Source organism: Salmo trutta, chromosome 1, assembly GCF_901001165.1.
Source record: "Salmo trutta chromosome 1, fSalTru1.1, whole genome shotgun sequence".
NCBI lineage: Eukaryota > Metazoa > Chordata > Actinopteri > Salmoniformes > Salmonidae > Salmo > Salmo trutta.
In genome coordinates, this window is record NC_042957.1 from 79,350,805 (window position 1) to 79,377,734 (window position 26,930).

At 48.1% G+C, this 26,930-nt stretch overlaps 1 protein-coding gene and 1 long non-coding RNA gene across 2 annotated transcripts; one reads left to right on the top strand and one right to left on the bottom strand.

Moving 5' to 3' along the window:
• Nucleotides 1-1,385: 1,385 nt before the first annotated feature.
• LOC115177666 (uncharacterized) lies at nt 1,386-2,577 on the top strand. Its single transcript, XR_003872527.1, has 3 exons — nt 1,386-1,407; nt 1,477-1,854; nt 2,497-2,577. It is a non-coding gene; the product is annotated as an uncharacterized LOC115177666 (long non-coding RNA).
• Nucleotides 2,050-22,877, bottom strand: LOC115157376 (tRNA-dihydrouridine(16/17) synthase [NAD(P)(+)]-like). The gene is made up of 14 exons (XM_029705981.1): nt 22,781-22,877; nt 20,722-20,983; nt 17,247-17,355; nt 17,060-17,110; nt 13,784-13,896; nt 12,038-12,120; nt 10,986-11,089; nt 10,635-10,782; nt 10,461-10,557; nt 6,852-6,940; nt 6,410-6,576; nt 5,846-5,883; nt 3,218-3,293; nt 2,050-3,136 (listed from the first exon to the last, which is right to left on the bottom strand). Exons 2-14 carry the CDS (start codon nt 20,959-20,961, stop codon nt 2,985-2,987), a joined length of 1,467 nt encoding a protein of 488 aa, XP_029561841.1. The 5' UTR covers nt 20,962-20,983; nt 22,781-22,877; the 3' UTR covers nt 2,050-2,984.
• Between the last annotated feature and the right edge of the window lie 4,053 nt (nt 22,878-26,930).

The following is a 26,930-nucleotide window of genomic DNA, read 5'->3' on the forward strand; positions in this document are numbered from 1 at the left end:
TGGCTGTTACACATCAGAATGACCAGGAGTTTTACCACATGGCCAGGGCCCGTATCCACCAAGCGTCTCAGAGTAGGAGTGCTGATCTAGGATAAGTCCATAAGACCTATATGGACAGATCTCAGATCATTTTTATTTTATTTAACTAGGCAGGTCAGTTAAGAACAAATTCTTATTTACAATGACAGCCTAGGAACAGTGGGTTAACTGCCTTGTTCAGGGGCAGAACGACAGATTTTGACCTTGTCAGCTTAGGGATTCGATCTAGCAACCCTTCGGTTACTGGCCCAACACTCTAACCACTAGGCTACCTGCCGCCCCAACAATGATGAATATGATTATATTGAACAGATCTCAGATCAGCATCCCTACCCTAAAATACTTTCTGGAGACAGACCTAGAAAACAAACTCCAAGCCCTACACATCACACAGGTACACATTAAGACTAGGAGCTTGATAGGTTGATGAAAAATGATCTAAAAAGAAAAACGGACTGACTATGTTGGACAGAGAGTCACCATTCTAACAGTCAGGTGATAAAATATCATTCTAGTTCAGGGGAAAACATGACAAAGATCACCAGGAAATAGTCCCATTATTGACCACAATCAAAAGATGTAGAGATTGAGCAGCACTGGGATAGTACTATTACGACTCCATGAGCTTTTCCTCCTTCCAGAAACAGCTGTGGACCAACTAGAAAGCCCCACATGTAACTGGACGTTTTGGGGTGAATCTCCCATTGACTTCAAAGCTAACTTGTTATGCTAAAGTCCAAGAGAGAAATTAGTCCATTACATCAGTCCCAGTGGAGCTAGTCCAGGAAGACTCCCCATTACATCAGTCCCAGTGGAGCTAGTCCAGGAAGACTCCTCCAGTCAGTCAGGTAGGAGGAGGCTGTCCATTACATCAGTCCCAGTGGAGCTAGTCCAGGAAGACTCCCCATTACATCAGTCCCAGTGGAGCTAGTCCAGGAAGACTCCTCCAGTCAGTCAGGTAGGAGGAGGCTGTCCATTACATCAGTCCCAGTGGAGCTAGTCCAGGAAGACTCCTCCAGTCAGTCAGGTAGGAGGAGGCTGTCCATTACATCAGTCCCAGTGGAGCTAGTCCAGGAAGACTCCTCCAGTCAGTCAGGTAGGAGGAGGCTGTCCATTACATCAGTCCCAGTGGAGCTAGTCCAGGAAGACTCCTCCAGTCAGTCAGGTAGGAGGAGGCTGTCCATTACATCAGTCCCAGTGGAGCTAGTCCAGGAAGACTCCTCCAGTCAGTCAGGTAGGAGGAGGCTGTCCATTACATCAGTCCCAGTGGAGCTAGTCCAGGAAGACTCCCCCAGTCAGTCAGGTAGGAGGAGGCTGTCCATTACATCAGTCCCAGTGGAGCTAGTCCAGGAAGACTCCTCCAGTCAGGTAGGAGGAGGCTGTCCATTACATCAGTCCCAGTGGAGCTAGTCCAGGAAGACTCCCCCAGTCAGTCAGGTAGGAGGAGGCTGTCCATTACATCAGTCCCAGTGGAGCTAGTCCAGGAAGACTCCTCCAGTCAGTCAGGTAGGAGGAGGCTGTCCATTACATCAGTCCCAGTGGAGCTAGTCCAGGAAGACTCCTCCAGTCAGTCAGGTAGGAGGAGGCTGTCCATTACATCAGTCCCAGTGGAGCTAGTCCAGGAAGACTCCCCCAGTCAGGTAGGAGGAGGCTGTCCATTACATCAGTCCCAGTGGAGCTAGTCCAGGAAGACTCCCCATTACATCAGTCCCAGTGGAGCTAGTCCAGGAAGACTCCTCCAGTCAGTCAGGTAGGAGGAGGCTGTCCATTACATCAGTCCCAGTGGAGCTAGTCCAGGAAGACTCCTCCAGTCAGGTAGGAGGAGGCTGTCCATTACATCAGTCCCAGTGGAGCTAGTCCAGGAAGACTCCCCATTACATCAGTCCCAGTGGAGCTAGTCCAGGGAGACTCCTCCAGTCAGTCAGGTAGGAGGAGGCTGTCCATTACATCAGTCCCAGTGGAGCTAGTCCAGGGAGACTCCTCCAGTCAGTCAGGTAGGAGGAGGCTGTCCATTACATCAGTCCCAGTGGAGCTAGTCCAGGAAGACTCCTCCAGTCAGGTAGGAGGAGGCTGTCCATTACATCAGTCCCAGTGGAGCTAGTCCAGGAAGACTCCCCCAGTCAGGTAGGAGGAGGCTGTCCATTACATCAGTCCCAGTGGAGCTAGTCCAGGAAGACTCCCCCAGTCAGTCAGGTAGGAGGAGGCTGTCCATTACATCAGTCCCAGTGGAGCTAGTCCAGGAAGACTCCCCCAGTCAGATAGGAGGAGGCTGTCCATTACATCAGTCCCAGTGGAGCTAGTCCAGGAAGACTCCCCCAGTCAGGTAGGAGGAGGCTGTCCATTACATCAGTCCCAGTGGAGCTAGTCCAGGAAGACTCCCCCAGTCAGGTAGGAGGAGGCTGTCCATTACATCAGTCCCAGTGGAGCTAGTCCAGGAAGACTCCCCCAGTCAGTCAGGTAGGAGGAGGCTGTCCATTACATCAGTCCCAGTGGAGCTAGTCCAGGAAGACTCCTCCAGTCAGTCAGGTAGGAGGAGGCTGTCCATTACATCAGTCCCAGTGGAGCTAGTCCAGGAAGACTCCCCCAGTCAGTCAGGTAGGAGGAGGCTGTCCATTACATCAGTCCCAGTGGAGCTAGTCCAGGAAGACTCCCCCAGTCAGATAGGAGGAGGCTGTCCATTACATCAGTCCCAGTGGAGCTAGTCCAGGAAGACTCCCCCAGTCAGATAGGAGGAGGGCGTAGTGGTGAAACCCCAACAAAACCAGATCAGCACAGCAGCAATGGAGGACAGTGGTGAGTATGAGACCGTATGGATGCACACGTGTGTTCCTGACAATACGTTCTTGTGTCTCTGTATACTGTTGATGGATAAAGTTTCTCACATCCTGGTGTGTGTGTGTGTGTACTGCTCTACGTATGAATGGATGTCTCTGTTTGTCCATGTCTCAGGCCACAGTCTGTCCTCTGTGGGGGTCTGTGGGGGTGCTGGGGGTCCCGTTCAACAACCCTCCATCCTCCTGTAATCCTCTGCTCTTTCCCTCTTCTTCCCGCTCTGACTTCTGTTTCTCTGCCTTGGTCTTGAACTTCAGCCCATGACCTGTAAACCAGACGAGAGGAAATACATGATATATCTGAGAAAGATAGCTGTGTGTGTGTGTGTGTGTGTGTGTGGACTCACTCGGGCAGTCTGCCACCTCCTTGTAGGCCTTCTTTTTACAGCAGCTTCGACACAGGTTGAATACACACTGATTACCCTACAAAGAGAGAGAGAGAGAGGGGGTTAGGGACCTGGAGAGGGGGAGAGACAGGTTAGGGACCTGGAGAGAGAGAGGGGGTTAGGGACCTGGAGAGGGGGGTGAGACAGGTTAGGGACCTGGAGAGAGAGAGGGGGTTAGGGACCTGGAGAGGGGGAGAGACAGGTTAGGGACCTGGAGAGGGGGGTGAGACAGGTTAGGGACCTGGAGAGAGTGAGGGGGTTAGGGACCTGGAGAGGGGGAGAGACAGGTTAGGGACCTGGAGAGGGGGGTGAGACAGGTTAGGGACCTGGAGAGGGGGGTGAGACAGGTTAGGGACCTGGAGAGGGGGGTGAGACAGGTTAGGGACCTGGAGAGGGGGGTGAGACAGGTTAGGGACCTGGAGAGGGGGGTGAGACAGGTTAGGGACCTGGAGAGAGAGAGGGGGTTAGGGACCTGGAGAGGGGGAGAGACAGGTTAGGGACCTGGAGAGGGGGGTGAGACAGGTTAGGGACCTGGAGAGGGGGGTGAGACAGGTTAGGGACCTGGAGAGAGAGAGGGGGTTAGGGACCTGGAGAGGGGGGTGAGACAGGTTAGGGACCTGGAGAGAGAGAGGGGGTTAGGGACCTGGAGAGAGAGAGGGGGTTAGGGACCTGGAGAGGGGGAGAGACAGGTTAGGGACCTGGAGAGGGGGAGAGACAGGTTAGGGACCTGGAGAGGGGGAGAGACAGGTTAGGGACCTGGAGAGGGGGAGAGACAGGTTAGGGACCTGGAGAGGGGAGAGACAGGTTAGGGACCTGGAGAGGGGGAGAGACAGGTTAGGGACCTGGAGAGGGGGAGAGACAGGTTAGGGACCTGGAGAGGGGGAGAGACAGGTTAGGGACCTGGAGAGGGGGAGAGACAGGTTAGGGACCTGGAGAGGGGGGGAGACAGGTTAGGGACCTGGAGAGGGGGAGAGACAGGTTAGGGACCTGGAGAGGGGGGAGAGACAGGTTAGAGACCTGGAGAGGGGGAGAGACAGGTTAGAGACCTGGAGAGGGGGAGAGACAGGTTAGGGACCTGGAGAGGGGGAGAGACAGGTTAGGGACCTGGAGAGGGGGAGAGACAGGTTAGGGACCTGGAGAGGGGGAGAGACAGGTTAGGGACCTGGAGAGGGGGAGAGACAGGTTAGGGACCTGGAGAGGGGGAGAGACAGGTTAGGGACCTGGAGAGGGGGAGAGACAGGTTAGGGACCTGGAAGTAGAAAATTGCACCAACAGACATGGCTTCTAGCTCCTAAGAATCTGACCTGCATACGTAACACTACTGTACACAGTCAGTTAGGACAGGGACTAGGAGAGGTTGAACGTTTCTTAGGCCAGGGCTAAACTTCATCTGATGCCCTCTCATCCTACACATGGTAATGAGGAACAGGGTGAAGAGGTCGCTACACATGGTAATGAGGAACAGGGTGAAGAGGTCGCTACACATGGTAATGAGGAACAGGGTGAGGAGGTCGCTACACATGGTAATGAGGAACAGGGTGAAGAGGTCGCTACACATGGTAATGAGGAACAGGGTGAAGAGGTCGCTACACATGGTAATGAGGAACAGGGTGAAGAGGTCGCTACACATGGTAATGAGGAACAGGGTGAAGAGGTCGCTACACATGGTAATGAGGAACAGGGTGAAGAGGTCGCTACACATAGTAATGAGGAACAGGGTGAAGAGGTCGCTACACATGGTAATGAGGAACAGGGTGAAGAGGTCGCTACACATGGTAATGAGGAACAGGGTGAAGAGGTCGCTACACATGGTAATGAGGAACAGGGTGAAGAGGTCGCTACACATGGTAATGAGGAACAGGGTGAAGAGGTCGCTACACATGGTAATGAGGAACAGGGTGAAGAGGTCGCTACACATGGTAATGAGGCACAGGGTGAAGAGGTCGCTACACATGGTAATGAGGAACAGGGTGAAGAGGTCGCTACACATGGTAATGAGGAACAGGGTGAAGAGGTCGCTACACATAGTAATGAGGAACAGGGTGAAGAGGTCGCTACACATGGTAATGAGGAACAGGGTGAAGAGGTCGCTACACATGGTAATGAGGAACAGGGTGAAGAGGTCGCTACACATGGTAATGAGGAACAGGGTGAAGAGGTCGCTACACATGGTAATGAGGAACAGGGTGAAGAGGTCGCTACACATGGTAATGAGGAACAGGGTGAAGAGGTCGCTACACATGGTAATGAGGAACAGGGTGAAGAGGTCGCTACACATGGTAATGAGGAACAGGGTGAAGAGGTCGCTACACATGGTAATGAGGAAGAGGTCGCTACACATGGTAATGAGGAACAGGGTGAAGAGGTCGCTACACATAGTAATGAGGAACAGGGTGAAGAGGTCGCTACACATGGTAATGAGGAAGAGGTCGCTACACATGGTAATGAGGAACAGGGTGAAGAGGTCGCTACACATGGTAATGAGGAACAGGGTGAAGAGGTCGCTACACATGGTAATGAGGAACAGGGTGAAGAGGTCGCTACACATGGTAATGAGGAACAGGGTGAAGAGGCCGCTCCTCCACTCACCTTTGGATTTCCACACTGCTCACACTTGATGTACTTTGCTGCAGAGAAAACAGGGGTAAAACAGAGATTATCTACTGTACTGTTTGTGTAGGCTGAGGCTCTGGAGATTCTGTGGCATTAGAAACTAGGTGGTTCCAGCCCTGAATGCTGATTGGCTGACAGCCGTGGTATACCACGGCTAAGGGCTGTTCTCCTGCACGACGCAACGCTGAGTGCCTGGACACAGCCCTTAGCCGTGGTATATCGGCCATATATCACGAGGTGCCTTATTGCTATTATAAACTGGTTACCAACGTAATTAGAGCAGTAAAAACAAATGTTTTGTCATACACTGGGTGGTTCGAGCCCCGAATGCTGATTGGCTGACAGCTGTGGTTTATCAGACCGTACACCACGGGTATGACAAAACATTTAGTTTCACTGCCCTAATTACGTTGGTAACCAGTTTATAACAGCAATAAGACACCTTGGGGGTTTGTGGTATATGGCCAATATCCCACGGCTATATTAGACTGGAGAGAGAGAGCATAGGTGACTGCAATACTACGAGGAAAAATTACTCACGTTTCTGCTCGGGACAGAAGTTCTTGTGGGGGTTTCTGGCTTTCTTCTTCTGTTTGTTTTTGGAGAGGGCGTCGCTCGCCCCGTCCGAGTCCTCTAGTGACAACGCCCTCTTGTGACGCACTGCCTTCACCTCCGTACCGTTACTGTTGGCAACCGGATCCTTCGGCCTGGCAGGAACAATGTTCGTTGTCACGTCAACATGTTACGGTTTCTATGTGTGTGGACTGATGACTTTGATCTTCTAATCAAATTAAATTGTATTGGTCACATACACATGGTCAGCAGATGTTAATGCGAGTGTAGTGAAATGCTTGTGTTTCTAGTTCCGACAGTGCAGTAATATCTAACATCTCCACAACAACTACCTAATACACACAAATCTTTAGTAAAGGAATGTACACAGATCTCAAGTTAGGATTCTCAACAGGAAATTGTCACTCACACTGGTCTGACGTACGGCTGGCAGATCCAATGAGGGAATGGCAGCCCAACCACCTGCCCCGCCTCCTCTCCTCCATTGGTTATCTCCTCCTGCAGAGGTTAAACAAATGAGAAAAGAACCAGTGTCATCATCTAGCTGTGTTGGGAGGGGGGAGAAGAGGGAGAAGAGGGAGAGGGGGGAGAAGAGGGAGAGGGGGGAGAAGAGGGGAGAAGAGGGGGGGAGAAGAGGGAGGAGAAGAGGGGGGAGAAGAGGGGGAGGGAGGAGAAGAGGGGGAGGGGGAGAAGAGGGAGAAGGGGGAGAAGAGGGGAAAAAGAGGAGGAGCAATTGGTGAGGAAGAGAAACTAAAAAGGAGTAAAACATTTTGGGGAGGAGGGAAGGAAAGGTGAAAAACAGAATGATCCCTTGGTACCTGGCAGCGTAGTTAACCCTAACCCTTGGTACCTGGCAGCGTAGCTAACCCTAACCCTTGGTACCTGGCAGCGTAGCTAACCCTAACCCTTGGTACCTGGCAGCGTAGCTAACCCTAACCCTTGGTACCTGGCAGCGTAGCTAACCCTAACCCTTGGTACCTGGCAGCGTAGCTAACCCTAACCCTTGGTACCTGGCAGCGTAGCTAACCCTAACCCTTGGTACCTGGCAGCGTAGTTAACCCTAACCCTTGGTACCTGGCAGCGTAGTTAACCCTAACCCTTGGTACCTGGCAGCGTAGTTAACCCTAACCCTTGGTACCTGGCAGCGTAGCTAACCCTAACCCTTGGTACCTGGCAGCGTAGCTAACCCTAACCCTTGGTACCTGGCAGCGTAGCTAACCCTAACCCTTGGTACCTGGCAGCATAGCTAACCCTAACCCTTGGTACCTGGCAGCGTAGCTAACCCTTGGTACCTGGCAGCGTAGCTAACCCTAACCCTTGGTACCTGGCAGTGTAGCTAACCCTAACCCTTGGTACCTGGCAGCGTAGCTAACCCTAACCCTTGGTACCTGGCAGCGTAGCTAACCCTAACCCTTGGTACCTGGCAGCGTAGTTAACCCTAACCCTTGGTACCTGGCAGCGTAGCTAACCCTAACCCTTGGTACCTGGCAGCGTAGTTAACCCTAACCCTAGGTACCTGGCAGCGTAGCTAACCCTAACCCTAGGTACCTGGCAGCGTAGCTAACCCTAACCCTTGGTACCTGGCAGCGTAGCTAACCCTAACCCTTGGTACCTGGCAGCGTAGCTAACCCTAACCCTTGGTACCTGGCAGCGTAGCTAACCCTTGGTACCTGGCAGCGTAGCTAACCCTTGGTACCTGGCAGCGTAGCTAACCCTAACCCTTGGTACCTGGCAGCGTAGCTAACCCTAACCCTTGGTACCTGGCAGCGTAGCTAACCCTAACCCTTGGTACCTGGCAGCGTAGCTAACCCTTGGTACCTGGCAGCATAGCTAACCCTAACCCTTGGTACCTGGCAGCGTAGCTAACCCTAGGTACCTGGCAGCGTAGCTAACCCTAACCCTTGGTACCTGGCAGCGTAGCTAACCCTTGTTACCTGGCAGCGTAGTTAACCCTAACCCTTGGTACCTGGCAGCGTAGCTAACCCTAAACCTTGGTACCTGGCAGCGTAGCTAACCCTAACCCTTGGTACCTGGCAGTGTAGCTAACCCTAACCCTTGGTACCTGGCAGCGTAGCTAACCCTAACCCTTGGTACCTGGCAGCGTAGCTAACCCTAACCCTTGGTACCTGGCAGCGTAGCTAACCCTAACCCTTGGTACCTGGCAGCGTAGCTAACCCTTGTTACCTGGCAGCGTAGTTAACCCTAACCCTTGGTACCTGGCAGCGTAGCTAACCCTAACCCTTGGTACCTGGCAGCGTAGCTAACCCTAACCCTTGGTACCTGGCAGCATAGCTAACCCTAACCCTTGGTACCTGGCAGCGTAGCTAAACCTAACCCTTGGTACCTGACAGCGTAGCTAACCCTAACCCTTGGTACCTGGCAGCGTAGCTAACCCTAACCCTTGGTACCTGGCAGCGTAGCTAACCCTAACCCTTGGTACCTGGCAGCGTAGCTAACCCTAACCCTTGGTACCTGGCAGCGTAGCTAACCCTAACCCTTGGTACCTGGCAGCGTAGCTAACCCTAACCCTTGGTACCTGGCAGCGTAGCTAACCCTAGGTACCTGGCAGCATAGCTAACCCTAACCCTTGGTACCTGGCAGCGTAGCTAACCCTAACCCTTGGTACCTGGCAGCGTAGCTAACCCTAACCCTTGGTACCTGGCAGCGTAGCTAACCCTTGGTACCTGGCAGCGTAGTTAACCCTAACCCTTGGTACCTGGCAGCGTAGCTAACCCTTGGTACCTGGCAGCGTAGCTAACCCTAACCCTTGGTACCTGGCAGCGTAGCTAACCCTAATCCTTGGTACCTGGCAGCGTAGCTAACCCTAATCCTTGGTACCTGGCAGCGTAGCTAACCCTAACCCTTGGTACCTGGCAGCGTAGCTAACCCTAAACCTTGGTACCTGGCAGCATAGCTAACCCTTGGTACCTGGCAGCGTAGCTAACCCTTGGTACCTGGCAGCGTAGCTAACCCTAACCCTTGGTACCTGGCAGCATAGCTAACCCTAACCCTTGGTACCTGGCAGCGTAGCTAACCCTAACCCTTGGTACCTGGCAGCGTAGCTAACCCTAACCCTTGGTACCTGGCAGCGTAGCTAACCCTAACCCTTGGTACCTGGCAGCGTAGTTAACCCTAACCCTTGGTACCTGGCAGCGTAGCTAACCCTAACCCTTGGTACCTGGCAGCGTAGCTAACCCTAACCCTTGGTACCTGGCAGCGTAGCTAACCCTAACCCTTGGTACCTGGCAGCGTAGCTAACCCTAACCCTTGGTACCTGGCAGCGTAGCTAACCCTAACCCTTGGTACCTGGCAGCGTAGCTAACCCTAACCCTTGGTACCTGGCAGCGTAGCTAACCCTAACCCTTGGTACCTGGCAGCGTAGCTAACCCTAGGTACCTGGCAGCATAGCTAACCCTAACCCTTGGTACCTGGCAGCGTAGTTAACCCTAACCCTTGGTACCTGGCAGCGTAGCTAACCCTAACCCTTGGTACCTGGCAGCGTAGCTAACCCTAACCCTTGGTACCTGGCAGCGTAGCTAACCCTAAACCTTGGTACCTGGCAGCATAGCTAACCCTTGGTACCTGGCAGCGTAGCTAACCCTTGGTACCTGGCAGCGTAGCTAACCCTAACCCTTGGTACCTGGCAGCGTAGCTAACCCTAATCCTTGGTACCTGGCAGCGTAGCTAACCCTAACCCTTGGTACCTGGCAGCGTAGCTAACCCTAACCCTTGGTACCTGGCAGCGTAGCTAACCCTAACCCTTGGTACCTGGCAGCGTAGTTAACCCTAACCCTTGGTACCTGGCAGCGTAGCTAACCCTAACCCGTGGTACCTGGCAGCGTAGCTAACCCTAACCCTTGGTACCTGGCAGCGTAGCTAACCCTAACCCTTGGTACCTGGCAGCGTAGCTAACCCTAACCCTAGGTACCTGGCAGCGTAGCTAACCCTTGGTACCTGGCAGCGTAGCTAACCCTAATCCTTGGTACCTGACAGCGTAGCTAACCCTAATCCTTGGTACCTGGCAGCGTAGTCTGAGTTGTCTGCTGACCTCTGTCAGCCCCTGCAGGTTCTTCACCTTAGCCAGCTCCTCTCTCAGGTCCTTGTGGATCTGCAGTCTGGAGAAACACTAACAAATAAACACACACACAGATTGTGGCGATAGTGAAGTACTGAGTGTGTGTGTGTTACATACGTGTGGTGCCAGAGCTTGAAGAGGTGTGCTCTGACATAGGACAGGGTACAGGGAGGGTACTGACTGACCACCTCTAGATACTCCTCAGCCATCTCCCATACAGGAGGGCTGAGACCCTCAAACAAAGCTGGGTTATGGAGGTTCCCCTCTGGAAACACACAGAGGAAGAGAGAAACACACAGAACCACACACACAGAAAGAACCATACACACACACAGAGATAACCATACACACAGACGAGAGAGAGAGAGAGAAAGTGATAAACACAAATTAGTAGGTGTTATGACTGTTGGGTGACTAATTAGTCAAGGTGCGGCGGAGGTGTGTGTGTGTGTGTGTGTGTGTGTGTACCTGCACTCATCACCCCCTGTACTCCAGTCTCCTCCATACACTGCTCCACATCACTCAGGTGTTGGATGTTACCGTTAGCGAACACAGGGATGTTAACAGCGTTCCTATAGCAACAACAAACAGAGAGAGACTATTTAATAAACCCAGTACAATCACATGATCAGCTATGTGACAACAGAAGAGAGTACTGAACAGCAGAATATAATAGAATGTTTTCCTGTGAAGGAACTTCTTGGAGACCTACTAGACTACACAAACTGTCTCCAACTACACAGCCGAGACCTACTAGACTACACAAACTGTCTCCAACTACACAGCAGAGACCTACTAGACTACACAAACTGTCTCCAACTGCACAGCAGAGACCTACTAGACTACACAAACTGTCTCCAACTACACAGCCGAGACCTACTAGACTACACAAACTGTCTCCAACTACACAGCCGAGACCTACTAGACTACACAAACTGTCTCCAACTACACAGCCGAGACCTACTAGACTACACAAACTGTCTCCAACTACACAGCCGAGACCTACTAGACTACACAAACTGTCTCCAACTACACAGCCGAGACCTACTAGACTACACAAACTGTCTCCAACTACACAGCCGAGACCTACTAGACTACACAAACTGTCTCCAACTACACAGCAGAGACCTACTAGACTACACAAACTGTCTCCAACTACACAGCCGAGACCTACTAGACTACACAAACTGTCTCCAACTACACAGCAGAGACCTACTAGACTACACAAACTGTCTCCAACTACACAGCAGAGACCTACTAGACTACACAAACTGTCTCCAACTACACAGCCGAGACCTACTAGACTACACAAACTGTCTCCAACTACACAGCCGAGACCTACTAGACTACACAAACTGTCTCCAACTACACAGCCGAGACCTACTAGACTACACAAACTGTCTACACAAACAGTTGTCATTCTCCAACTGACAATCTCAATGTTTGTTGGAGAAACATAATATTGGTTCTTCTCTGAAGTCTTTATTTAACTGTAGGGAACTGCAGTGTAGTCTGCTTACCGTACAGCCGTGATGTGTCCCCAGCTAGCGATGCCTGTCGCGGGTCCTTTCTGGTCCTTGGTCCGACCGTGAACGGTCAGCAGCTGAGACAGAGATGGAGAGGTCTGAATGAAAAGATTGCCTACCTGGTTAAATTCAAATGAAATAAAATGAGTGTGTCTGTGTTGCTATGGAGACAGACAGCATGGGTGACACTGCAGTACTACGAGGAACATTCGATGAGGTTCTCTTGTTCAGATATGGGTAAGTGGACTGGAGGCAGGGCATAATAGGGATAACGAATCCAGTTGTTTGTCATCCGTTTCGGGAAAGTACCTGTGTAATTACACACCCAACTCACTCAGGTGCATCTCTATCACACCACCCGACTAGCATCACCACCCTGGACGGTTCTGACCTAGAATATGTGGACAACTATAAATACCTAGGTGTCTGGCTAGACTGTAAACTCTCCTTCCAGACTCATATTAAGCATCTCCAATCCAAAATCAAATCTAGAATAGGCGTTCTATTTCGCAACAAAGCTTCCTTCACTCACGGCGCCAAACTTACCCTCGTAAAACTGACTATCTTACCGATCCTCGACTTCGGCGATGTCATCTACAAAATAGCTTCCAATACTCTACTCAGCAAACTGGGTGCAGTCTATCACAGTGCCATCCGTTTTGTTACCAAATCACCTTATACCACCCACCACTGCGACCTGTATGCTCTAGTCGGCTGGCCCTCGCTACATATTCGTCGCCAGACCCACTGGCTCCAGGTCATCTACAAGTCTATGCTTGGTAAATCTCTGCCTTATCTCAGTTCACTGGTCACCATAACAACACCAACCCGTAGCACACGCTCCAGCAGGTATATCTCACTGGTCATCCTCAAAGCCAACAACTCATTTTGATGCCTTTCCTTCCAGTTCTCTGCTGCCAATGACTGGAACGAATCGCAAAAAAATCGCTGAAGTTGAAGACTTTTATTTCCCTCACCAATTTTAAACATCAGCTGTCTGAGCAGCTAACCGATCGCTGCAGCTGTACATAGTCCATCTGTAAATATCCCACCCAATCTACCTACCTCATCCCCACACTGTTTTTATTTACTTTCTGCTCTTTTGCACACCAGTATCACTACTTGCACATCATCATCTGCTCATTTATCACTCCAGTGTTAATCTGCTAAATTGTAATTACTTCGCTACTATGGCCTATTTATTGCCATACCTCCTCATACCTTTTGCACACACTGTGTATAGATTTTCTTTTATCCCCTACTGTGTCATTGACTTGTTTATTGTTTATTCCATGTGTAACTCTGTGTTGTTGTCTGTGTCACACTGCTTTGCTTTATCTTGGCCAGGTCTCAGTTGTAAATGAGAACTTGTTCTCAACTTGCCTACCTGGTTAAATAAAGGTGAAATAAAAATAAAAGAAATAAATAATACAATTTGACATTGTCCGTAAGCTTGAGTTCATTTGAACACAAAAAAATCATACAATGATGGAAAGACCTGTGTGTTGTCCTTGTTAATGCAGACAGAGAAGAGCTCCAACTTCTTAATCATAGCCTCAATTTTGTCCCGCACATTGAATATAGTTGCGGAGAGTCCCTGTAACCCTAGATTCAGATCATTTCAGGAGAGAGAGAAAACATCACCCAGATAGACCAAGCACCTCTAAATATAATCTGGTTTATTTTAGGTAATGTTTCATAGAAGATCAAAATAAAATACTTGTGTGTGATGTTTCCTACCTGGCAGCCAGCCTTCTCCAGCATCTGAGCGTACTGAACAGTCTCCTCCATCTTGTTAAACACACGGATCTTACAGGTGATGGGAACAGAGATCTTCTCATTGGCTAGCTTCACTAAGGAGAAACAGAGAGAAAATACTGGCTTGCTTCACTAAGGAGAAACAGAAAATACTGGCTTGCTTCACTAAGGAGAAAGAGAGAGAAAATACTGGCTAGCTTCACGATGGAGAAACAGAGAGAAAATACTGGCTAGCTTCACTAAGGAGAAACAGAGAGAAAATACTGGCTAGCTTCACTAAGGGGAAAGAGAGAGAAAATACTGGCTAGCTTCACGATGGAGAAACAGAGAGAAAATACTGGCTAGCTTCACTAAGGAGAAACAGAGAGAAAATACTGGCTAGCTTCACTAAGGGGAAAGAGAGAGAAAATACTGGCTAGCTTCACGATGGAGAAACAGAGAGAAAATACTGGCTAGCTTCACGATGGAGAAACAGAGAGAAAATACTGGCTAGCTTCACGATGGAGAAACAGAGAGAAAATACTGGCTTGCTTCACTATGGAGAAACAGAGAGAAAATACTGGCTTGCTTCACTAAGGAGAAACAGAGAGAAAATACTGGCTAGCTTCACGATGGAGAAACAGAGAGAAAAGTCTGGCTAGCTTAAATCAAATTAAATGTTATTGGTCACATACACGTGTTTAGCAGATGTTATTGTGGGTGTAGCGAAATGCTTGAGCTTCTAGCTCCGACAGTGCAGTAATATCTAACAAGTAATATCTAACAATTCCACAAAATATACCCAATACACACACATCTAAGTAAATGAATTAAAAAATATATATGGCCCGGCTGTATGTAATAACACAAAACATTTTCTGGGCTAACAATGTATGAAATTATACATAAAAAAACAAAAAATACTGCAAAGTTTCCTAAGAGCTAAAAACATTGAGACCAGGTGACGTGGAGAGGATCTGTGTCTGCACCATATACTTTTACTACTGGTGTCCCTCAGGGCGCCGTTCTAGGCTCTCTCCTCTTCTCTCTATACACCAAGTCACTCAGCTCCGTCATATCCTCACATGGTCTCTCTTATCAATACTATTTGGATGACACTCAACTACTTTTCACCTTCACCCTTCTGACACTCATTTTGCGACACACATCTCTGCATGCCTGGCAGATACCTCAGCTTGGATGTCGGCCCACCACCTCAAGCTCAACCTCGACAAGACGGAGCTGCTCTTCCTCCCGGGAAAGGCCTGCCTGCTCCAAGACCTCTACATGACAACTCCATAGTGTTCCCATCCCAGAGTGCAAAGAACCTTGGCAGGACACTAGACAACACCCTGTTGTTTTCTGCAAACATCAAAGCAGTGACTCTGTCCTGCAGGGTCAAGCTCTATAGAGTACAACCCTTCCTCACACAGGAAATGGCACAGGTCCTAATCCAGGCACTTGTCGTCTGGACCACTGCAACTCTCTGTTGGCTGGCCTCCCAGCTTGTGCCATCAAACCCCTGCAACTTATCCAGAATGCCGCAGCCCGCTCCTCCGCACACTCCAATGGCTTCCAGTCGAAGCACGCATTATCTTCAAGACCCTGGTGTTTGCCTACGGAACAGCAAGAGGAACTGCCCCTCACTACCTTCAGGCTATGCTCAAACTCTACACCCCAACCGGAGTACTCCGTTCTGCCACCTCTGGTCTCTTGACCCTACCCACCCCACAGCTCCCTCTCAGCCCAGTCAAAGCTCTTCTCTCTCCTGGCACCCCAATGGTGGAACAAACTTCCCCCTGAAACTAGGATAGCAGAGTCCCTGCCCATCTTCTGAAAACATATAGAACCCTAAACTCCCCCCAAAAACTCACACTTGACAATTTTTTTCTACTAATTATCTAGTAAAGACTGAGTGCTTATGATGTACAGAACATTCCAGACAGGTAAAACGCAGCATGACACCATTCCAGACAGGTAAAACGTAGCATGACACCATTCCAGACAGGTAAAACATAGCATGACACCATTCCAGACAGGTAAAACATAGCATGACACCATTCCAGACAGGTAAAACATAGCATGACACCATTCCAGACAGGTAAAACATAGCATGACACCATTCCAGACAGGTAAAACATAGCATGACACCATTCCAGACAGGTAAAACATAGCATGACACCATTCCAGACAGGTAAAACATAGCATGACACCATTCCAGACACGTAAAACATAGCATGACACCATTCCAGACAGGTAAAACACAGCATGACACCATTCCAGACAGGTAAAACACAGCATGACACCATTCCAGACAGGTAAAACGTAGCATGACACCATTCCAGACAGGTAAAACATAGCATGACACCATTCCAGACAGGTAAAACATAGCATGACACCATTCCAGACAGGTAAAACATAGCATGACACCATTCCAGACACGTAAAACATAGCATGACACCATTCCAGACAGGTAAAACACAGCATGACACCATTCCAGACAGGTAAAACACAGCATGACACCATTCCAGACAGGTAAAACACAGCATGACACCATTCCAGACAGGTAAAACACAGCATGACACCATTCCAGACAGGTAAAACGCAGCATGACACCATTCCAGACAGGTAAAACGCAGCATGACACATTCCAGACAGGTAAAACACAGCATGACACCATTCCAGACAGGTAAAATGCAGCATGACACCATTCCAGACAGGTAAAACACAGCATGACACCATTCCAGACAGGTAAAACACAGCATGACACCATTCCAGACAGGTAAAACGTAGCATGACACCATTCCAGACAGGTAAAACATAGCATGACACCATTCCAGACAGGTAAAACATAGCATGACACCATTCCAGACAGGTAAAACATAGCATGACACCATTCCAGACACGTAAAACATAGCATGACACCATTCCAGACAGGTAAAACACAGCATGACACCATTCCAGACAGGTAAAACACAGCATGACACCATTCCAGACAGGTAAAACACAGCATGACACCATTCCAGACAGGTAAAACACAGCATGACACCATTCCAGACAGGTAAAACGCAGCATGACACCATTCCAGACAGGTAAAACGCAGCATGACACATTCCAGACAGGTAAAACACAGCATGACACCATTCCAGACAGGTAAAATGCAGCATGACACCATTCCAGACAGGTAAAACATGGCATGACACCATTCCAGACAGGTAAAACACAGCATACTATATTTTCTTTCTACCTCTCCAACTCTCTCTCTCTGTTCAAACTCACCCATCTTCTCCAGCAGCTCCCACTCATCCTGTAGGAAGACTCCGTAGTGCCCTTCGTCAGAAATAAGCCAGTTAGAAACAAATTGACCTCATACATACAGCATGCTTAGCCTAATTGAAAACCACTGTTTTTTTTAATCAGGGTTTCTCTCTCTCTGAGTGGGGTTTCAGGGTTGGTTAGTTAGTACCTCTCTTGGCGATCATCTGTGGGCATCCCAGGTTCAGATCGATAGCATCACAGTAGTCCTGAGCCAGTAGACATGCCTGGACAAACACCTCTGGGTCGTTGGCACAGAACTGACACACACACACACACACACACACACACACACACACACACACACACACACACACACACACACACACACACACACACACAGAAAGCAGAGAAAGTGCATTACAAACACCTCTGAATTATTTGCCCGGAACTGAGACCATAACACAAGAATCGGGGTGACTGTAAAACACAGAGGCTAGCTGAAACGGGGTAGAGGTGATGGTAAAACACAGAGGCTAGCTGAAACAGGGTGAGAGGTGATGGTAAAACACAGAGGCTAGCTGAAACAGGGTGAGAGGTGATGGTAAAACACAGAGGCTAGCTGAAACAGGGTAGGAGGTGATGGTAAAACTCAGAGGCTAGCTGAAACAGGGTGAGAGGTGATGGTAAAACACAGAGGCTAGCTGAAACAGGGTAGGAGGTGATGGTAAAACACAGAGGCTAGCTGAAACAGGGTGAGAGGTGATGGTAAAACACAGAGGCTAGCTGAAACAGGGTGAGAGGTGATGGTAAAACACAGAGGCTAGCTGAAACAGGGTGAGAGGTGATGGTAAAGCACAGAGGCTAGCTGAAACGGGGTGTGAGGTGATGGTAAAACACAGAGGCTAGCTGAAACGGGGTGTGAGGTGATGGTAAAACACAGAGGCTAGCTGAAACAGGGTAGGAGGTGATGGTAAAACACAGAGGCTAGCTGAAACAGGGTAAGAGGTGATGGTAAAACACAGAGGCTAGCTGAAACAGGGTAGTAGGTGATGGTAAAACACAGAGGCTAGCTGAAACAGGGTGAGAGGTGACGGTAAAACACAGAGGCTAGCTGAAACAGGGTAGAGGTGATGGTAAAACACAGAGGCTAGCTGAAACAGGGTAGGAGGTGATGGTAAAACACAGAGGCTAGCTGAAACAGGGTAGAGGTGATGGTAAAACACAGAGGCTAGCTGAAACAGGGTAGGAGGTGATGGTAAAACTCAGAGGCTAGCTGAAACAGGGTGAGAGGTGATGGTAAAACACAGAGGCTAGCTGAAACAGGGTGTGAGGTGATGGTAAAGCACAGAGGCTAGCTGAGACAGGGTAGGCGGTGATGGTAAAGCACAGAGGCTAGCTGAAACAGGGTGAGAGGTGATGGTAAAACACAGAGGCTAGCTGAAACGGGGTGTGAGGTGATGGTAAAACACAGAGGCTAGCTGAAACGGGGTGTGAGGTGATGGTAAAACACAGAGGCTAGCTGAAACAGGGTAGGAGGTGATGGTAAAACACAGAGGCTAGCTGAAACAGGGTGAGAGGTGATGGTAAAACACAGAGGCTAGCTGAAACAGGGTGAGAGGTGACGGTAAAACACAGAGGCTAGCTGAAACGGGGTAGAGGTGACGGTAAAACACAGAGGCTAGCTGAAACAGGGTGACAGGTGATGGTAAAACACAGAGGCTAGCTGAAACAGGGTAGGAGGTGATGGTAAAACTCAGAGGCTAGCTGAAACAGGGTGAGAGGTGATGGTAAAACACAGAGGCTAGCTGAAACAGGGTAGGAGGTGATGGTAAAACACAGAGGCTAGCTGAAACAGGGTGAGAGGTGATGGTAAAACACAGAGGCTAGCTGAAACAGGGTGAGAGGTGACGGTAAAACTCAGAGGCTAGCTGAAACAGGGTAGAGGTGATGGTAAAACACAGAGGCTAGCTGAAACAGGGTAGGAGGTGATGGTAAAACTCAGAGGCTAGCTGAAACAGGGTGAGAGGTGATGGTAAAACACAGAGGCTAGCTGAAACAGGGTAGGAGGTGATGGTAAAACTCAGAGGCTAGCTGAAACAGGGTGAGAGGTGATGGTAAAACACAGAGGCTAGCTGAAACAGGGTGAGAAGTGACGGTAAAACACAGAGGCTAGCTGAAACAGGGTAGAGAGGATGGTAAAACACAGAGGCTAGCTGAAACAGGGTAGGAGGTGATGGTAAAACACAGAGGCTAGCTGAAACAGGGTAGAGGTGATGGTAAAACACAGAGGCTAGCTGAAACAGGGTGTGAGGTGATGGTAAAACACAGAGGCTAGCTGAAACAGGGTAGGAGGTGATGGTAAAACTCAGAGGCTAGCTGAAACAGGGTGAGAGGTGATGGTAAAACACAGAGGCTAGCTGAAACAGGGTGTGAGGTGATGGTAAAGCACAGAGGCTAGCTGAGACAGGGTAGGAGGTGATGGTAAAGCACAGAGGCTAGCTGAAACAGGGTGAGAGGTGATGGTAAAACACAGAGGCTAGCTGAAACAGGGTGAGAGGTGATGGTAAAACACAGAGGCTAGCTGAAACGGGGTGAGAGGTGATGGTAAAGCACAGAGGCTAGCTGAAACGGGGTGTGAGGTGATGGTAAAACACAGAGGCTAGCTGAAACAGGGTAAGAGGTGATGGTAAAACACAGAGGCTAGCTGAAACAGGGTAGTAGGTGATGGTAAAACACAGAGGCTAGCTGAAACAGGGTGAGAGGTGACGGTAAAACACAGAGGCTAGCTGAAACAGGGTAGAGGTGATGGTAAAACACAGAGGCTAGCTGAAACAGGGTAGGAGGTGATGGTAAAACACAGAGGCTAGCTGAAACAGGGTAGAGGTGATGGTAAAACACAGAGGCTAGCTGAAACAGGGTAGGAGGTGATGGTAAAACTCAGAGGCTAGCTGAAACAGGGTGAGAGGTGATGGTAAAACACAGAGGCTAGCTGAAACAGGGTGTGAGGTGATGGTAAAGCACAGAGGCTAGCTGAGACAGGGTAGGAGGTGATGGTAAAGCACAGAGGCTAGCTGAAACAGGGTGAGAGGTGATGGTAAAACACAGAGGCTAGCTGAAACAGGGTGAGAGGTGATGGTAAAACACAGAGGCTAGCTGAAACAGGGTGAGAGGTGATGGTAAAGCACAGAGGCTAGCTGAAACGGGGTGTGAGGTGATGGTAAAACACAGAGGCTAGCTGAAACGGGGTGTGAGGTGATGGTAAAACACAGAGGCTAGCTGAAACAGGGTAGGAGGTGATGGTAAAACACAGAGGCTAGCTGAAACAGGGTGAGAGGTGATGGTAAAACACAGAGGCTAGCTGAAACAGGGTGAGAGGTGACGGTAAAACACAGAGGCTAGCTGAAACGGGGTAGAGGTGACGGTAAAACACAGAGGCTAGCTGAAACAGGGTGAGAGGTGATGGTAAAACACAGAGGCTAGCTGAAACAGGGTGAGAGGTGATGGTAAAACACAGAGGCTAGCTGAAACGGGGTAAGAGGTGATGGTAAAACACAGAGGCTAGCTGAAACGGGGTGTGAGGTGATGGTAAAACACAGAGGTTGGCTAATAGCTGTAGTTGAATAATACTACCCGTGACACTCCATTCCTCTGTCAGCATGTGTTTGTGTGTCTCTCTCTCTCACCTGTGTAATAAGCGGCCTGTCTTCGGGGCAGACTTCGCCGTACAGGTTATCTTTCCTGTAGTTGGCGTCGCGTACAAACACCTGTGCGTGCAGCATGGGCGTGTAGCACAGCTCGGCGCCATGGCGACGGCTCAGTAGACGCCAGGCCAGCTCGCTCTGGTCCACCATGGGTGCAACGACGTAACGCGCTCCCCTCAGCGTGGTCTTCCAGAACTCAAAGCCTTGCAGCTTCACCGCCATCACAGCAACCTCGCAGCCTGACCTGACAGAGGGAGAGGGGAATGAGAGAGAAAATTAAGTTGTTTTGAGCATAGGAGGCCAATACTGTCAAAATAAGAGGGTACTGGGTGGAACTAAAGTAGGACGAGGATTCCCGTTGGGCCACTGAGCACCTAAATGGGTCATGGTCTTTCTTGGATATGAACTGGCTCCCGAGTGAAGCAGTGGTCTAAGGCACTGCATCTCAATGCAAGAGGCGTCACCACAGTCCCTGGTTCGAATCCAGGCTGTATCACATCCGGCCATGATTGGGAGTCCCATAGGGCAGCACACAATTGGCCCAGCGTCGTCCGGGTTTGGCCGGGGTGGCCGTCATTGTAAATAAGAATTTGCTTTTAACTGACTTGCCTATTTAAATAAAGGTTCAATAAAATAAAATAAATAAAAAAGCTATCTCTGTAGGACTTATAGCGACATAGTATATCTGTAGGACTTATAGCGACATAGTATATCTGTAGGACTTATAGCGACATAGTATATCTGTAGGACTTATAGAGACATAGTATATCTGTAGGACTTATAGTGAGATAGTATATCTGTAGGACTTATAGTGAGATAGTATATCTGTAGGCCTTATAGCGACATAGTATATCTGTAGGACTTATAGAGACATAGTATATCTGTAGGCCTTATAGCGACATAGTATATCTGTAGGACTTATAGCGACATAGTATATCTGTAGGACTTATAGCGACATAGTATATCTGTAGGACTTATAGCGACATAGTATATCTGTAGGACTTATAGAGACATAGTATATCTGTAGGACTTATAGTGAGATAGTATATCTGTAGGACTTATAGTGAGATAGTATATCTGTAGGACTTATAGAGACATAGTATATCTGTAGGACTTATAGTGAGATAGTATATCTGCAGGACTTATAGCGACATAGTATATCTGTAGGACTTATAGAGACATAGTATATCTGTAGGCCTTATAGCGACATAGTATATCTGTAGGACTTATAGAGACATAGTATATCTGTAGGACTTATAGTGAGATAGTATATCTGTAGGACTTATAGAGACATAGTATATCTGTAGGACTTATAGTGAGATAGTATATCTGTAGGACTTATAGAGACATAGTATATCTGTAGGACTTATAGAGACATAGTATATCTGTAGGACTTATAGTGAGATAGTATATCTGTAGGACTTATAGTGAGATAGTATATCTGTAGGACTTATAGTGAGATAGTATATCTGTAGGACTTATAGAGACATAGTATTTCTGTAGGACTTATAGAGACATAGTATATCTGTAGGACTTATAGAGACATAGTATATCTGTAGGACTTATAGTGAGATAGTATATCTGTAGGACTTATAGTGAGATAGTATATCTGTAGGACTTATAGTGAGATAGTATATCTGCAGGACTTATGGGACTGATTAAATCTCTGGACAGTTTCATAGGGTAGTTATTATATACGTCCTCATCTCCCCGCAAGCATGATGCTCTGGATGTGACAAGGACAATTGAATTAATGTTAATACGGACATTTCTAAAACATTTTACAAAGCAGCAGAGTCCCGAGATCCACCAATTTTAGCGATCGCGTGTCAGAAGTGGTGCACACGTACTCTAGCTAGTTATACAGCCACTGGGTGCACATGCCTCTTGGTTACCCAGCCAGCTAACGTTAGCACAGTAGCTAGTACAATTCCGGTGGATTTCATTTAAATAGAGTCCAAAACAAAAACATGTTGATGACACGCTAGTAGACATATCTAACATTTCATCAAAATGCTTGATAACACAAAATAACATTTACCTGTATGAGAAACACTTTGTAAAATGTACTCCAGGATGTTCTCAACAGTGATTCATGTGCCAAACCAGTGTAACAGTCAAATATGACCGAGGGGAAACGATAAGTGGCGGTGGGTTCCGCCTGGTTCCAGTAACTTGGCTTTTGAACATTGCTGAGCACATTTTTCCATTTAAGCTACTTGTTGGAGTTGTGAGCTCTCTCTATAGTTAGTTGGAATGATGTTAGTCCCAGGATTAGTTCCTCAACTAGCATAATAATTGTGTATCAAGCAGGAAATAATCGATACCAGAAAAAACAAGGCAACAGGAAACATGTTGTCCCCCACGAATGATGCAGAGCCCCCATTGGACCAATCAGTGTAATTTTGTAAATGACAGATCTCTACGGCAAGATGCATCATTCACCCACGTTTTATCAATGCTACTACTACTACCACCCCTACTACTACTACTACTACTACTACTACTACCACCACTACTACCACCACCCCCACTACTACCACTACTACTACTACTACTACCACCACTACTGCTACTACTACTACTACTACTACTACCACCCCTACTACTACTACTACTACTACTACCACCACCCCCACTACTACTAGTACCACCACCACTACTACCACCACCCTCACTACTACCACTACTACTACTACTATTACCACTACTGCTGCTACTACTACTACTACTACTACTACTAGTAGTACCACCCCCACTACTACCACTACTATTACCACTACTGTTACTACTACTACTACCACCCCTACTACTACTACTACTACTAGTACCACCACCACTACTACTACTACTAGTAGTACTACTGCCACCACTACCACCACCACTACTACTACTACTACTACTACTACTACTATTGCTACCACTACCACTACTACTACTACTACTACTGCTACCACTACCACTACTACTACTACTGCTACCACTACCACTACTACTACTACTACTACTGCTACCACTACCACTACTACTACTACTACTACTGCCACCACTACCACTACTACTACTACTACTACTACTACCACCACTACTACTACCGCTACCACTACTACCACCACTACCACTACTACCACCACTACCACTACTACCACCACTACCACTACTACCACCACTACCACTACTACCACCACTACCACTACTACCACCACTACTACACTCTGCAAAAAAAGAAAAGTCCCTTTTCCAGGACCCTGTCTTTCAAAGATAATTTGTAAAAATCCAAATAACTTCACAGATCTTCATTGTAAAAGGTTTAAACACTGCTTGTTCAATGAACCATAAACAATTAATGAACATGCACCTGTGGAACGGTCGTTAAGACACTAACAGCTTACAGACGGTAGGCAATTAAGGTCACAGTTATGAAAACTTAGGACACTAAAGAGGGCTTTCTACTGACTCTGAAAAACCCCAACAGAAAGATGCCCAGGGTCCCTGCTCATCTGCATGAACGTGCCTTAGGCATGTTGCAAGGAGTCATGAGGACTGCAGATGTGGCCAGGGCAATAAAATGCAATGTCCGTACTGTGAGACGCTTAAGGCAGCGCTACAGGGAGACAGGACGGATATCTGATCGTCCTTGCAGTGGCAGACCACATTTAACAACACCTGCTCAGGATCGGTACATCCGAACATCACACCGGTGGGACAGGTACAGGATGGCAACAAGAACGCACAGGAACGCACAATCCCTCCATCAGTGCTCAGACTGTCCGCAATAGGCTGAGAGAGGCTGGACTGAGGGCGTGTAGGCCTGTTGTAAGGCAGGTCCTCACCAGACATCACCAGCAACAACGTCGCCCTATGGGCACAAACCCACCGTCACTGGACCAGACAGGACTGGCAAAAAGTGCTCTTCACTGATGAGTCGCGGTTTTGTCTCACTAGAGGTGATGGTCAGATTCGCGTTTATTATTGAATGAATGAGCTTTACACCCCCCCTTGTTCACGGACACATTATTCCATTTTGGAACTTGTTTAGTTTATGTCTCAGTTGTTGAATCTTATGTTCATACAAATATTTACACATGTTAAATTTGCTGAAAATAAACGCAGTTGACAGTGAGAGGATGTTTCTTTTATTGCTGAGTTTAATACCACTACCAATACTACCAATACTACCACTACTACTACTACAACTACTACTACTACTACTACTACTTATACTACTACTGCTGCTGCTACTGCTACTATTGCTACTACTGCTGCTACTACTACTACTACTACTACCACTACCACTACTACCACTACCACTACTACTACTACAACTACTACTACTACTACTACTTATACTACTACTGCTGCTGCTACTGCTACTATTGCTACTACTGCTGCTACTACTACTACTACTACCACTACTACCACTACCACTACTACCACTACTGCTACAACTACTGCTACTACTACTACTACCACTACTACTACTGCTACTACTACCACTACTACTACTACTACTACTGCTGCTACTATTGCTACTACTGCTACTACTACTACTACCACTACTACTACTACTAGTACTGCTACTACTACTGCTACTACTACTACTACCACTACTACTACTGCTACTACTACTACTACCACTACTACTACTACTAGTACTGCTACTACTACTGCTACTATTGCTACTACTACTAATACTGCTACTACTGCTACTACTACTACTACTGCTACTATTGCTACTACTACTAATACTGCTACTACTGCTACTACTACTACTACTGCTACTACTACCACTACTACTACTACCACTACCACTGCTACTACTACTACTGCTACTACTACTACTAGTACTGCTACTATTGCTACTACTACTACTACTACTACTGCTACTGCTACTACTACTACTACCACGACTACTACCACTACTACTACTGCTACTATTGCTACTACTACTACTACTACTGCTACTACTACCACTACTGCTACTTTGCTACTACTACTACCACTACTACTACTGCTACTATTGCTACTACTACTACTACTACTACCACTACCACTACTACTACTACTACTACCACTACTACTACTACTGCTACTATTGCTACTACTACTACTACTACGACTACCACTACTACTGCTACTATTGCTACTACTGCTACTGCTACTACTACTACTACTGCTACCACTACTACTACCACTACCACTGCTACTACTACTGCTACTATTGCTACTAATACTACTACTACTACTACTATTGCTACTACTACTACTACTACTACTACTACTATTGCTACTACTACTACTAATGCTACTACTACCACTACTACCACTGCAACTACTACTACTACTACTACTACTACTGCTACTACTGCGACTATTGCTACTACTGCTACTACTGCTACTGCTACTGCTACTGCTACTACTACTACTACTGCTACTATTGCTACTACTACTACTACTACTACTACCGCTACTACTGCGACTATTGCTACTACTGCTACTACTACCACTACTGTAACTATTTCTACATTTTAGATGTACATTTTAGTCATTTAGCATACTTACAGTGTCACAGGAAATATAGATCCTTCTGTAATATGCCAAAATCATTTTACAAACCCAACAGTTCATCAGTGTCGTTAGTGACAGTGACATAAATAGAACTGACAGCTTTCTGCATGTTTACTCCATAATCTAAATATAAACTGTATAGCTCTGTCTCTATCCATGGCCCTCAACTGCCTCCTCTGTCTCTATCCATGGCCCTCAACTGCCTCCTCTGTCTCTATCCATGGCCCTCAACTGCCTCCTCTGTCTCTATCCATGGCCCTCAACTGCCTCCTCTGTCTCTATCCATGGCCCTCAACTGCCTCCTCTGTCTCTATCCATGGCCCTCAACTGCCTCCTCTGTCTCTATCCATGGCCCTCAACTGCCTCCTCTGTCTCTATCCATGGCCCTCAACTGCCTCCTCTGTCTCTATCCATGGCCCTCAACTGCCTCCTCTGTCTCTATCCATGGCCCTCAACTGCCTCCTCTGTCTCTATCCATGGCCCTCAACTGCCTCCTCTGTCTCTATCCATGGCCCTCAACTGCCTCCTCTGTCTCTATCCATGGCCCTCAACTGCCTCCTCTGTCTCTATCCATGGCCCTCAACTGCCTCCTCTGTCTCTATCCATGGCCCTCAACTGCCTCC